General features: G+C 41.3%; 1 protein-coding gene across 15 annotated transcripts in view; it reads right to left on the reverse strand.

Moving 5' to 3' along the window:
• Window positions 1–14,435, reverse strand: part of HUWE1 (HECT, UBA and WWE domain containing 1, E3 ubiquitin protein ligase) — a 150,042-nt gene that overhangs the window by 102,637 nt on the left and 32,970 nt on the right. For all 15 annotated transcript variants that reach the window (XM_015568292.1, XM_015568280.1, XM_015568295.1 and 12 more), the window contains 3 exons: window positions 11,130–11,228; window positions 10,321–10,527; window positions 8,816–8,968 (listed from right to left, as the gene is read on the reverse strand). In XM_015568292.1, coding sequence (XP_015423778.1) covers window positions 8,816–8,968; window positions 10,321–10,527; window positions 11,130–11,228 — 459 coding nt within the window. The remainder of the gene's footprint in view (window positions 1–8,815; window positions 8,969–10,320; window positions 10,528–11,129; window positions 11,229–14,435) is intronic.

Genomic DNA, 14,435 nt, shown 5'->3' on the forward strand with positions numbered 1-14,435 from the left:
TCCGCCAAGGTGTTTTCATCAACACGGACTCCAGTCCCTTCACCACGAAAAAATGACAACTTTCTTTAAGCATTTTCAAGATGTGTCTTTCATAGGCTATGACATTTCTTTATTTCTTTTCCCCTCACCTGAGGATATGTTTCCATTGATTTTTAGAGAGTGTGGAAGAGAGAGGGAGAGACAGAGAGAAACATCAATGTGAGAGGGACACTTTGATTGGTTGCCTCCTGGATGAGCCTTGACCTAGGCCCCGGCCAGGGAGGAGCCTGTAACCTAGGTACATAGCCTTGATCATAATCAAACCTGGACCCTGCAGTCAGCAAGCGAGGCTCTATCCACTGAACCAAACCGGCTAGGGCAGGATATGATATTTTTTAGCCCCTCCAGCAGCGGACCTTCATTTTTTCCTCCAGGAGTGTGGTGGAAAACCCTAGATCACCTTCTTGGATTCTTATAACCCAAGTTATCAAGAACACTGCAAGTGGCAGTGTACAGGGAGCTTATCCAATGAGCAGTCAGAAAAGGTATTTACATTCGAACTGGTTTGGCCCAGTGGATAGAGTGTCGGCCTGCAGACTGAAGGGTACCAGGTTTGATTCCTGTTAAGAGCATGTACCTTGGTTGGGGGCACATCCCCAGTGGGGAGTGTGCAGGAGGCAGCTAATCGATGTTTCTCCCTCACTGATGTTTCTGACTGTCTATCCCACTCCCCTCTTCTCTGTAAAAAAATCTATAAAATATATTTTTTAGAAAAAGAAAAGGTGTTTCCTCTGCAGCTAATGCGCAGAGGACCCCCTGCGTTGTGTCCACTGGACTAGGGGCATGTCCCTGCCACTGGGGGGTGGGGGTGGGAGTTGGGGGGCATGCCCCCAATGCTGGAAGCCAGTCCCGCATTGTGGGCACTGGGCTGGGAGGCGTGGACCCCAGCTGCCACTTGGCGCCGGTGCACGCACAAGTGGCCACAGGGTAGGAACATCTGCTTGACGCCTGCGCCCATAGGCCCGGAGTGGCCAGGGGCGTTCTGGGTCCCCAGCCGCTCAGGAACTACACGCTGGCCTACAGGCTAGGAGTGAGATGGGTGACGGGGATGTTCCGAGGACCCACGCTTCTCGGTGCCTGCGCATGCAAATTAACCCAGCATCTTTGTTGGGTTAATTTGCATACTCACTCCTGATTGACTGGTGAGCGCAGTGGAGGGACCGTCAATTTACATGTTTCTCTTATTATATAGGATGTGATGTTGTTGTGGTATTCAAAGGATATAATTGCTTATGTGTGGTTGGCTCTAGGTTGGTATCATCTTATGGGGGTTACCTGGCTACTATTTCAGACTGAAGAATGTACAACTGAAAAATGGTCTTTATTGTCTAAAGAGCACTTGGGGGTTTTTTTTGTGGGGGTTTTTTTGGGGGGGTGCCCTGAAGGGTGTCCCAGATCACGGTGGGAGGTCCCCACTGGGTTGCCTGGCCAGCTTGGGTGAGGGGCTGATGGCTGTTTGCAGGCTGGCCACAGCCCCCAGCCACCCAAGCTCCCAGTTGAGGCTGGCCATGTCCGCAGGCTGGAAGCAGGTATCTGAGATTTATTTAACTTTTATAATTGAAACTTTGTTGCCTTGGTCTGGCTGGAAGCTGGGTTGCCCCTGGCAATCCATATTCCCAGCCACTCCTTGATTGGAGGCCATGCCGGCTAGAACAGCCGTGGGCAAACTACGGCCCGCGGGCTGGACCCGGCCCGTTTGAAATGAATAAAACTATTGAAAAAAAGACCGTACCCTTTTATGTAATGATGTTTACTTTGAATTTATATTAGTTCACACAAACACTCCATCCATGCTTTTGTTCCGGCCCTCCGGTCCAGTTTAAGAACCCATTGTGGCCCTCGAGTCAAAAAGTTTGCCCACCCCGGGCTAGAAGCAGGTATCAGGGATTTATTTATCTTCTATAATTGAAACTTGGTAGCCATCAGTGGAGCTCAGGGCCGGCCTGGGCATGCGGGAAGCTTAGCTTCCTCCATCGCCGGGGCAATGCAAGGCTCCTGCTTGCTCCAGCTCCGTGGCCGCTGCCATCTTTGTGATGGAGTGATGGTTAATTTGCATATTACTCTTTGATTAAATAGGATTTTTTATGGTCAATATATGTTTAGTTTTATTTTTTTAATTTCATTTTATTGTTTAAAGTATTACAACTAGCATATTTTTATTGATTTCAGAGAGAGGAAGGGAGAGATAGAAACATCAATGTTGAGAATCATTGGTTGCCCCCTGGACAACCCCCTACTGGGGACTGAGCCCGCAACCTGGGCATGTGCCCTGACTGGGAATCGAACCATGACCTCCTGGTTCATAGGTTGATGTTCAACCACTGAGCAACACTGGTCAGGCTAAGCACATATTTTTTAACTAGAAGCCCGGGGTCCCTCATCCCAGCTTCACTGTGCTGCCGCAGAGGTGGGGCAGGCGAAGGTGGAACAGCTGAGCCGCGCTCCCACTGTGGGAGTACACTGACCACCAGGGGGTGGCTCCTGCATGGAGCGCCTGCCCCTTGGTGGTCAGTGCACATCATAGCAACCAGTCAAATGATCGAGTGGTCGCTTCGGGTTTTATATATACAGATATGAAGAAAAGTTTATTTTATAGCCAACAAGACAAATCCATGAAATGTTTAAGATTCTAGGGTACTTACTAGTCAGTACTACTCAGAATAACTAGTCTTTTTTATTATGCATGCAATCTTCTTTCTCATCCACCATGTGAACTTTTTGAAGAAAAGGAAATGTTTTTACTATGTTCATTTCTGGTTGAAAAGTTTGGATGTGGATGCAGGAGCTAGTTCTCAGGCTGACACCCAGATTTAGAATAAAAACCATACTCAAACAACTCCAACTGTCTTAGAAAGGAACAGCAGATGTTACATTTTATCAGGTGCAAAAATCCTAATGCCTTTCACCCAAAACAATATAACTTCTGAGTCTCATTGTCCTCACCTACACCCAGTAGAGTTACCATCTGTTCTTGGAAATTAAGTAGACACACAATAAATAATGATTACATCAACCATGGCAGAAAGGCCTATTTGACACCATCTCACTAGATGGGATTTGCTAAAGACCTGATGTTCTTTGAGATGTAACTATAAAAATTAGTTAAAAATCTTTAACTTACCCAATAGGATAGACTAGACCAGTGGTTCTCAAAGCGTAGTCCCTGAACCAGTAGCCTTAGTATCACCTGGAAACTAGTTAGCAATGTGTATTATCAGGCCCTGCCCTAAGCGTAGGAAATCAGAAACGGGTGGGGTTAAGGGGTATGATCCGAGGAGGGAGACCAATGTATGCTTTACTAAATTGATTCTGATACATGCTCAAGTTTGAGAACCCGTGTACCATAGACCTTAGCAAAAACCAACCAACTGGCTCTCAACTTATTCAACAAGTCTTCCTGGAGAACTTCCCTTACATTTGCAGTTCACTAATCACTATTCATATTCACTATCAGCCCGTATCTCTGGATTGAGTCACTGAAAAACTACCATAAGATACCACAAAGTCACTTTCCATAAAGAACAAAATATGCTACACAACACTTTCTAAAAGCCATTAAAGCACTTTTTCTGAACTGTTTATGAAACCACTATGTACAGAAATGCAATAAACAAACAAAGATTGAGGGGGAAAAACTTAGATGACAATGAAACACTAAAAAATGGAATAAATGGGAAAAAGGAAAACAAATTTATTACATAATTAAGGCATAATAGCTGAAACCGGTTTGGCTCAGTGGATAGAGCATCGGCCTGCGGACTGAAAGGTCCCAGGTTCGATTCCGGTCAAGGGCATGTACCTGGGTTGCGGGCACATCCCCAGTGGGGGGCGTGCAGGAGGCGGATGATCGATGTTGCTCTCTCATCGATGTTTCTAACTCTCTATCTCTCTCCCTTCCTCTCTGTAAAAAATCAATAAAATATATTTAAAAAAAATAATTAAGGCATAATAAAATGTTTTAAATCTTAAAAAACCACACTAAACCAATAGGAAAATGGGTAAAAGAAATGAACTGACAATTCACAAGAGTAAATATTAGTGGCCAAGTATGAAAAAAGATGCTTAATTCACTACTCTTCAGCTAAGTGCCAATTAAAGTAACATGAAGAATTCTTGGACTATATCATAGAATCAAAAGTATCAGTAAGTAAAGGCATACATTCAAGACTGCTTAATGTAACATCATTGCTCATAACAAGAAAAATCAATATGCATTAGTTGGGAAATAATTGAATTATGGAACATCCAAATGGTGGAATGTTATGTAGCCATTAAAAGAACACTACTTACAGCTACATGAAGCGACTTAGTTTTTCACAGAATAGTTTAAGTATTACTATAATTTTAAATTTATACTGAATAGGTCTAGTAAATGCATGCATTCACCAGTCACCATGAGTAAATAAATGCACACAGCTGGGGCGTGGCATAGTTCATCTGGGAGCATGCATTAAAATTGCTGCAGAGCTCTGACCAGTGCAGCTAAGTGGTTAGAACATCAGCTTGGGGACTTAAGGTTTGATTTCTGGTCAAGGGCATGTACATGGGTTGCGAGTTTGCTCTGCGGCCTTGGTCAGGGCATATTCAATGTGTCTCTCACATTGATGTTTCTCTCTCCCTCTCCCTACTTCTTATTCACACTCTCTAAAAATCAATGGGGAAAAAAAAACATATCCTAGGGCAGTGGTCAGCAAACTGCAGCTCGTGAGGCACATGCAGCTCTTTGGCCCCTTGAGTGTGGCTCTTCTACAAAATACCGGGTCTTCCACAAAATACTGAATTCTGCGCATGGGCCGTGAAGTTTCAATCGCACTGTACGTGTGCGCCCGCACGTGGTGTTTTGTGGAAAAGCCACACTCAAGGGGCCAAAGAGCCGCATGTGGCTCATAAGCTGTGGTTTGCCAGCCACAGTCCTAGGGTAAGGATTAACAAAAAATGCTGCAGGAAGTCAAGCCATGTGACAACAGAACCAACTACCACGTGCAATGCAGTGTGATCATGTGCTTATCATTCCCCGAACATTGTTTAGTAGCTATGACTCTTGGATTTAAATATGTAGACTATAGATATAGATATGTAATTTATGTATGTCAACGAAATTACTAGTGTTTTTTTTTCCAACATATGGCCTGTTCTCTAAAATTTGTTAAAAATAACTGAATTAACTTTTTTTAAAAACCCTGTTAATTTAATTATAAGGAAATCTTGATTAAAAGCATTTAAAAAATAACAGGATGTTAATTTTCACAACACACAGATCGGAAATTTTGTCTGTTAAATCCAAGTTCGTTAAACCAAGGGTTTACTGTAAACATTTTTTAACCCTCCTCCACATGGCACTTTAAAAAAGCTATTAATGTTATGTGTATTATTTGGTCCACTACTTTTGGTACATATGCATACACCACATTTTACTTTTCAATCTACTAATAATGGGACACTTAGATTGCCCCCAACTTCTCCCTACCACAATAATGCAATATTCTCACAGATACCACCTTATGGAAAAATGTGATATGATCTTTGGAATATAAACCCAGGAGTACCAGTCTATACTTCTATCAGCAATACATAGGGTTCCTATAGCCTCGGATGACTGCTAGCACATACCATTATACAGTTTTCTAATTTCTACTAATCTGATATAGCTTTATAAAGTGTGTGGTTTTATTTGTATTTCTCTAATTACTAATGAGTTTGACCATCTATTCGTGCTGAGTTCCCTGGTCTATGAATTGTCTATCTATATCCGTCGTCTATTTATCCTTGTTGATTTGGAGGCACTTTTGGATATTCTACATTAACAGACCCTTGAAACTCTTAAAACATTGCTAAAAATCTCTCTATCTATCACCAGTCTGTTAACTATCTTTGGCAGTGCTGTGTAATGTTGTCCACAGACCACTTGCTATTTCACCAATTATTTGAATGTTCATGTTCCATGACAAAATGAGTTTGCACCAGAATGTTATTCAACCACATAATTGATCAATTGATATTTTTCTTCATGAAGGAAGCAGTGTGCTGATTTACATTCCAGTGTAAGCATTTTAAGAGTAGCAATGAAGCCCAGCTGGTATGGCTCAGTGGTTGAGTGTCCACCCAGGAACCAAGAGGTCACCAGTTCTATTCCTGGTCAGGGCACATGCTCAGGTTGTGGGCTCAATCCACAGTAGGGGGTGTGCAGGAGACAGCAGATCGATAATTCTCTCACATAACTGATGTTTCTGCCTCCTTCTCCCTTCCTCTCTGAAATCAATAAAAATATTTTTTAAAAAGGAGTAGCACTGAGTTATGACATCTTTCACTGAAAAGGAAGTCTTAATTTTATATTATAAAATTCAAATTTTTACCATATGGTTTATACTTTGGGATTTTTAAAAAATCCTCACCTGAGGATTTTTTCCACGTATTTTTTAAGAGAGAGAAACATCGATGTGAGAGAGACACATTGATTGGTTGCTTCCACATGCACCCTGACCGGCGCTGGGGATCGAGCCTGCAACAGAGGAACATGCTCTTGAATGGGAACGGAACCCGAGACTTTTTGGTCCGCAGGCTGACATTCTAACTACTGAACTAAAATAGCCAAGCCTATGCTTTGGGATTTTTAAGAATTCCTTCTTCATGAGATCACAATATATATAACCTTCCACATTATTTTTTCTTAAATTTAGTTTTATCCAATATGGTTATTTTAAAGCCACTATGCTTATCAATACAGTGAATGGGGTCTTTTTTCTAATCACTTTCTACTTGGTTATTACTGATGTATGGAGGAGCTATTTGTTTCTATATATTATTTACTTGGTTACCTCACTGTACTTTCATTAGTCCTAATAATTTTATATTGTCCCCCCAAAAATCCGAGTCTCAATCCCATCACCTACAAATAATAATGAATTTTCATTTTTATATGTAACCTTCATTTCTTTCTTTCCTCTTATTGTATTGGTTAGGACCTCTGCTACAAATTTAAGTTGCAAAAGTTAATAGCTGACATTTTTGTGTGACCTCTGAATCAGCGGAAATGCTTTATTTAGTTTTTCCATTATGAATTCTGGTAGATATGGCTTCTTGTTCCTTTTAACTGTTACCTGGGGATCCAATATTGAACTGTCTTCCATTTTTTTTAATAGCAATAGATAAATACTTACAATATGTTAAGAAAACAGTTGCATACTTATCTAATCTAATAGAAAAACATGGTAATTGACTGTACCTTCGCTACGTCTCCCATTGGCTAATTAGCATGATATGCAAATTAACCACCAACAAAGATGGCGGTTAATTTGCATACATAGGCTCCAAGTGGTGGAGCCAGGCCTCATGGCTCTAGGGCTGGCGGAGCAGCGAGGCTTGACGTTTCCGGGGCCGGCGCCAGCCGGAACTCGGCCAGAGAGAAGGCCTGGGCCGGAGGCAAACCGGTGCCAGCAGCCAGGGGAAAGGAAGGTCTATTGCATGAAACTCTTCGTGCAACAGGCCTCTAGTATGTACATATTGATAAATTCAAGAGGAAAATATGCTCAAATCTTAAGGGAGGCTTCATCTGGATGAATTACAGGCGGTTACAATTTTCTTTTCTTTTTTAAAAATATTTTTATTGATTTCAGAGAGGAAGGGGAGGGAGAGAGAGATAGCAACATCAATGATGAGAGAGAATCATTGATTGGCTGCCTCCGGCACACCCCTCACTGGGGATCAAGCCCACAACCCGGGCACGTGCCCTTGACTGGAATCGAACCTGGGACCCTTCAATCTGCAGGCTGACACTCTATCCACTGAGCCAAACTAGGTAGGGCTGCCATTTTCTTTATATTTTCCTATACGTCCTAGAATTTTCATATGTTACATTTGTAACCATAAAATTTTTTTAAGTAACCATGCAGATAAAACAGCCTGAAACTTGAGTTATTATTTGAAAAAACTTCTAAAAATCAACCTTATTAATTTTCTTCTAAGGAAGTTCTCTAGCAATGTATACCTCAGATCTAAGTATGTATTATCAATTTACCTCTAGGAACACTGGACTATAGTTTGGTTGAGTTGACCTTTTAGTAGAGCTTTTGCCTATAATTACAATTACTACTATCACAAACCAACTAATTACTGAGAATAGCATTAAGCACCTTAAACTTTTTTACTCTGAAACTACTTTATGGTATATACACTAAATTGCCAGATGAAAATGATATCAGAGCCGAAACCGGTGTGGCTCAGTGGATAGAGCGTCAGCCTGCGGACCAAAGGGTCCCAGGTTCGATTCCGGTCAAGGGCATGTACCTCGGTTGTGGGCACCTCCCCAGTAGGAGATGTGCAGGAGGCAGCTGATTGATGTTTCTCTCTCATCGATGTTTCTAACTCTCTGTCTCTCTCCCTTCCTCTCTGTAAAAAAATCAATAAAATATATTTTAAAAAAATGATATCAGAGCTAATGAGCAGGGCCAGGACACAAATTCAGATCTTTTTTTGCACCATACCTCCTCCCCATGTAGAATCTGATTCTGAACTTTCTTTCCAGAAGACAAGTTGTCATTTTTGAAAAAAGAGATTCTGTTTTGTGAGCAGAGATTCATCAAATTCCTTAATCCATTACTTGGGAATACTTCTTAGGGTTTTTGGAACCTAGCTAAGTGGGCACCAATAGTTCTACTCAATTAGGTCAGTAAAGTTAACTTAGGGACTCCTATCCATTTTGACACTGCAAGAAACACCTGTGAAAAGGTACTACATGATCCAATTTTTGTGCCCTTCCAACTCTTCACCCATGACTCACCTCTGCCAAATGTTGCAGCCGGGTTAGCAGTGGGGTTCTCTTGTCAGATCCAAGGCGGGTGATGTAATTTGATCTTTTGCTAAATACATACAGAAGGTTAAGGACTGCCAGCACCACTTGCATATCAGAGGAAGCCAGTAAAGTTGTCAAATGCTATAAGGGACAAAAGAGGGCAGGTTCATGCTATCAAGCACACTACACATTGAAAACTTAAATGCCAATACAGATTTGTCAACATTTACAAAACTATCAAGAAGTTTAAGAACACCAAAAAAAGTGTAAGTATTGGGCCTTACAACATGTAACCTTGTCCCCAAGAAACTTACAATCTGGTGGCAACTCAGAAAAATCCAATAATAGTTAAAAAATTGAACAGCAGTTCAAAACTGCACAGGTGACCTCACAGGAAAAACCATATTACAAAAGAAATAAAATGGTATTTTAATACACAGTGGAACTCAAGAACACCATTTCCAACTAAACCAAAAGTATTATAAATGAAAGATAATGTTATGCTCCCGATTCTTTATGACAAATAAAACCGAAATTAAGACACAGGGTCCTTCATATAGGAGCTGAAGATAGCAACACCTGGGGGCACATGATTGTCATGGAACAGTGTATATAACAGTTACACAAGAGTCTCTATTTTGGTTCTTTAATACAATCGAAATACCAATATATTGAAGCATTTGGTCAACATTAAAATCAGTATGCAATTCAATTGGAAATGAACCCAGGTATTTTCAGTTGTTGATCATCCCCAAGGCCATGGACTTTCTTTAGCAGCTAAACCATTTCATCTCCAACAGACAGTTTATACATTCCCCACTTAAAACTTTGGGTGCTAGGTCCTTAGTCCAGTTGTTCCACTTTTCCTAAGCTATTTTCTTTCTGCTTGTTTGTTCTGATTCTGTTTCTTTATGGAAGACTTAGGAAAATTAACACACCACAACAGGGTACTTAACCAACAGTGATAGAAAAGTCTAAAGTTAGGCTAAAGGAAAAGAATTACTTCTCATGGTGATTTTTGACCCATTCTAAAGCTCACCGATTCCTGTGCCCACTTTACTTTATAAGAATACCTAGCATGATATTAATACACATTTTGTGGAAAAAGGAGAGAAGACTGAAAAGCAGCACAGAAACTTAGAAAAGCAGTAAGTACAGTAAAGTGTCAAGGAAATAAAACTATTTCTAATAGTTTAAAAGTAATTTGAGGCTGCTCTAATATGTGAGACAAAGATCAATTCCTGAAAATTCTGAAGAATACTTCAATACATGTATTACATTTTCATTAATTTCTTGAAGAATTTTCCCATCAATCCTGTGAAGGGTATCTATAACCAAGAAACATCCTACCATTGTTTTTGACATGGAAAATCCCTGAGTTCCATAATGAAAAGGAAACAAGTAATCCCTCAGAGAGAAATAGTAATTTCCTTATTTCCAGACATGAACAATTCCAGTTAAGAACAGAGCACAGAGGTCTGAGCCTCTCCTACCTCTATGGAACTGTACAGATGCCGGGAAAAGCTGTACTCAATGAGCAAGGCTGTGAAGTTCAACACAGCCAAGAGAAGCATTTTCAGTTGTTCTTTTTCCAGCCTATCACATACGAGCATCCACGACATATTCTCCACCGTCTGCCCAGCATCTGCCAGAATTCCATCAAAGCGGTCCAACAGGTCCACCCAGTGATATAACTCACACTGGAGAAAGAGGAAGAAAAGAATAAGGTGTTTGTGTGGGTACTTTGTTACAATGAATTGCTGAGTGTGACACCTAGACAAATTCACTTCCCATCTTTGCTTCTCTTCAATCCCTCATCAGTACAGAAACCCATGAGAAAAATTGTGCTTTGAACCACATGGACATGAATTGTTATTGCTTGCTCGCCCACACACACCATTAGATGCCACAAAACCCTTTGCACCAAGTCTTCTGAGGGAGAATTCTGGCTACATTCTGAGGTCTACAAACACAGTGACTCTTCCCTTCCAGAACCCATTTTACCTGATGTGTTCATTTTTACTTATCAAAGAAGATTCTTTTAAACTAAAAATAAAAATCTTAAATGTTCCTCTTCCTCAGCTAGCAAAATTTTCCTCTTATATTTCTTTCAAAATTTCCTTGGCAACCATTCACAGGTTAAAAGTTACTAATCTACAGCTATGCTAGACATACACTAGAGTCTTATTAGGTGATGGCTAAATGAAGCTACCTCATTATGGTTTCTCTTTCCATATCAGAGCATACAAAATGATGTACTAGTCCAGGGAGTCCTGTCTTTTGGAAGCATGGGTTCACATACCTTTCCAATGTTCCATGTTTTGATCTGCTGCAGTTCCAAGAGGAGTTGCTCATCATTACAAACCTTGAGTTTGTCTATTAAGGCTCTGCAATCTGCAGGCTGAGAAAAACAAGTATTCACAAAGGGTGTTTTGGATTATGAGGGAGACACAAAGAAGAAAAATGGAAAAATAAATCTTTAAGTAATACACTTAGAAATTTAACTTTTGATAGAATAACTACTTAAGCAGAAATTTGCCAGATGATCCCTTGGGATTAAAATGGAAATCTTATAATGAAACAATGCATCTGTGTGCATTTTTAAAACCCAGATAAACTTGCTGATATAAACAAACTGCTTGGATGGATACCGACAACAGAATAATACAAAGAAGCTAAACATCAATAAAAACAAAATGAAGGCATCTGTACCATGGAGTGAAAGACAACCAGAATCCCTGAAAAGGAATGTTGAATCAGAGGAACACTGAAAAGCCCTAGTAAATTCACAGTAAAAGGTCAAGATGAGCATTAGCTATATTTTTCTGCAACTTAAAACCCTCCAATTGTAGGAGAGCAAAGAGCTTCTGAACTTTGTAAAACCAGGACTCTATTCTTACTGAGGGTCCCATTTCCATACATTTCTGTTCTCTTTTATTGATGAAGAGCCTGTTTGTCACGTAACAAAGTGTGGACTGAAAGTTTATAGTAACGTTTCTGAAAGTGAAGCAGGGGATAGGGACTGGGACAGAGAAGCCTTCTATTAATGGATGGCAGCTGGAAGTGACTATACTTGCTCTTTAACTTGGTAAAGCAGTACAGTATCCTAGGATAGGCCTAGGTTTGGAACCAAACAAATCTGGGTTTAGTTTTTACCTTGATGTTTACTAAGCTGTTTGATCATGAGCAAATACAGTCTATAAGCCACAGCTTTCTTACCAGAAAAACGGACCTAATAACTATCTCAAAAATGTGAAGCTCAAATTTTTGCCACATACATAAAGCACTTATCTCACATAATAGGAGTTTAAATATTGTGAGACAGAATAATATTACAAAGAGCATGGGCTTTGGAATTAGGCAGTTGGTAAGCTACCTCTCTGAATTTCAGTATCCTCTTTTGCAAAATGAACACAACCTATTTATCCAGCAATGTTATTGTGAGATTTGAACTAGGAGTATTTTCAGCACCCAAAACAGAACAGGGAACAATAAGGGCATAAAGGTATATGGTTTTCTTTAAGCTAAGTCCCCAAACTTTCCTCCCTCTAAAGTGAACATTATTAAAGAGGCTACCTCAAATTTTTGTGGTAAATGTATGTAAGTCCTTGGCATAAAATCCTTCCATAAAACAGGCATGCACTTTTTCTTCCTCTTCTTGAAGTCATATAGGATGAGGAAGAGGTGGTGAAGCAATAGAAACAGAAAAACATGGGAGTCTGAACCATCTGCTCATGCAATTCACTTGTGCCTAGTATCAAATATATCACTTCAATTTCTAATGAAAAGCAGCTAAGCAGATCCAATTTTATGATTCTGTGAGTTAGATAACTCCCAGTTCATGATGAACATTTGGGTCCTGTAATCATTATTATCTATAACATAATCAGGCATTCATTCTTTATCAAGGTTCTGTAGCAAGCCAGAAGCTGCTTTTCTGAATGCTAAGATATTTGTTGGCAGAGGATGGCATGGCTCAAACTCTAGGGGTCTGCTGCAAATTCTGAAGAGGCACTCCATACACTGTTCCTCTTTCTTTATGCCATAAAGAAAGTTTATGGCGTGTGGTGCAGGTGCTGCAACCTGTCTCTCACTTTAGAAGGAAAATCTCAATACTTTCCAAACCTCTGGACCCCTGGAAACTTTCCTGAGGCTCTCAAATTTCAAAGGGCACCCTCTGAAACACATATGTCCAAGGCATCTAAGTTGCTTGTGTTTCTGCTCACAAGAACCAGGTAACATCATGGCATCAACTTAACATGCCAGCATGTTATTGTTTTATCAGGAGTGGCAAGGTCCCTTTGGACCTTGCAGTTTACAGAATACACCAGGGACAGAAATTTATCTTTAGGATATTGTCCCTGCTACATAAATGCAATTTGAATGTGTATTTCTTTATTCATGACTAGGAGCCCAGCGTGCAAAATCGCACAGCACTGTCCACCCACCTGCAGCCCTGCCTTGACACCCGAACTTGTCCACGCAGAGCTCCAGCGTGCCTGGCCCAGCTCCCAAACCCTCTGGCCTTCTCTGGCCGCTTCAAGCCCCACTCTCAGTCCCTCAAGTCGCCTCGGGTCCCACCTTCTCCGGGCGCCTCCCCCGCTTCCGCCCTGTCATGGCACCGAGGAGAACGTGGAAGCCTCCTGCCTGCTGCGATGTGCTCCTTCCCCTGGCAGGTGGGCCGTGGGGTACTCAAGAGTGTGAGCAGTGGGTGGCGAAGGACTGGTGAGGGGGGCGCTATGAGCTCTCACCCCTGCCCTTCCCAGCATGGGATGGTCCCGCCTCCTCTGGGCCCCTCTCCGCTTCCACCCCATCTCCGGAGCAACGCCCCAGCTAATATGCTAATGGTCTGGTCATTACCCGTTAGGGTGTCCCAACCATTAGCATATTAGCTCTTTATTAGTATAGATAATATAAGAGAAATCACTTGCCAGTTCAATAGCTACATACCAATTACCATGGTTTATATTGATTTGCTCCTATAAAGAGATCAAATCATGGGGAAAAATCCTTTGCAAAGTTGCTGATACACAAAGTGATCAATACATGTCTTTCTTGGGCAGTTACTATGGAAAATAGTATGGAGGTTTCTCAAACAATTAAAAAGAAAACTACCATAGGATCCAGCAATTCCACTTCTGGATATTTTTATCCGATGAAAATGAAAACACTAATTTGAAAGGATATTATCCACCCCTATGCTCACTGCAGCATTATTTACAACTAGAGGCCTGGCCAACCACAATCTGGCCCTCTCACAATCCAGGACCCCTCAGGGGATGTCAGAAAACCAGTTTCAGCCTGATCTCTGCAGGCCAGGCCGAGGGACCCCACTGGTGCACAAATCCATGCACCGGGCCTCTAGTATGCATATAAGATCTTTGGTTAATCTCTTCCGGCCCACCCCCTCCTCTCTGAGATTCATCAGTATGTTCCATGTTTCCATGCCTGTGCGTTGAGTGTCTGCCCCCTGGTGGTCATTGCATGTCATAGCTACCAGCCAGTTGGCCAGCCAGCCAGTTGCTTAGGCTTTTATATATAGAGATTAGAGGCCCAGTGCACGAAATTCGTGCATGGTGTGTGTGTGTGTGTGTGTGTGTGTGTGTGT

This window comes from Myotis davidii, unplaced genomic scaffold, assembly GCF_000327345.1.
Source record: "Myotis davidii unplaced genomic scaffold, ASM32734v1 scaffold1773, whole genome shotgun sequence".
NCBI classification, from domain to species: domain Eukaryota; kingdom Metazoa; phylum Chordata; class Mammalia; order Chiroptera; family Vespertilionidae; genus Myotis; species Myotis davidii.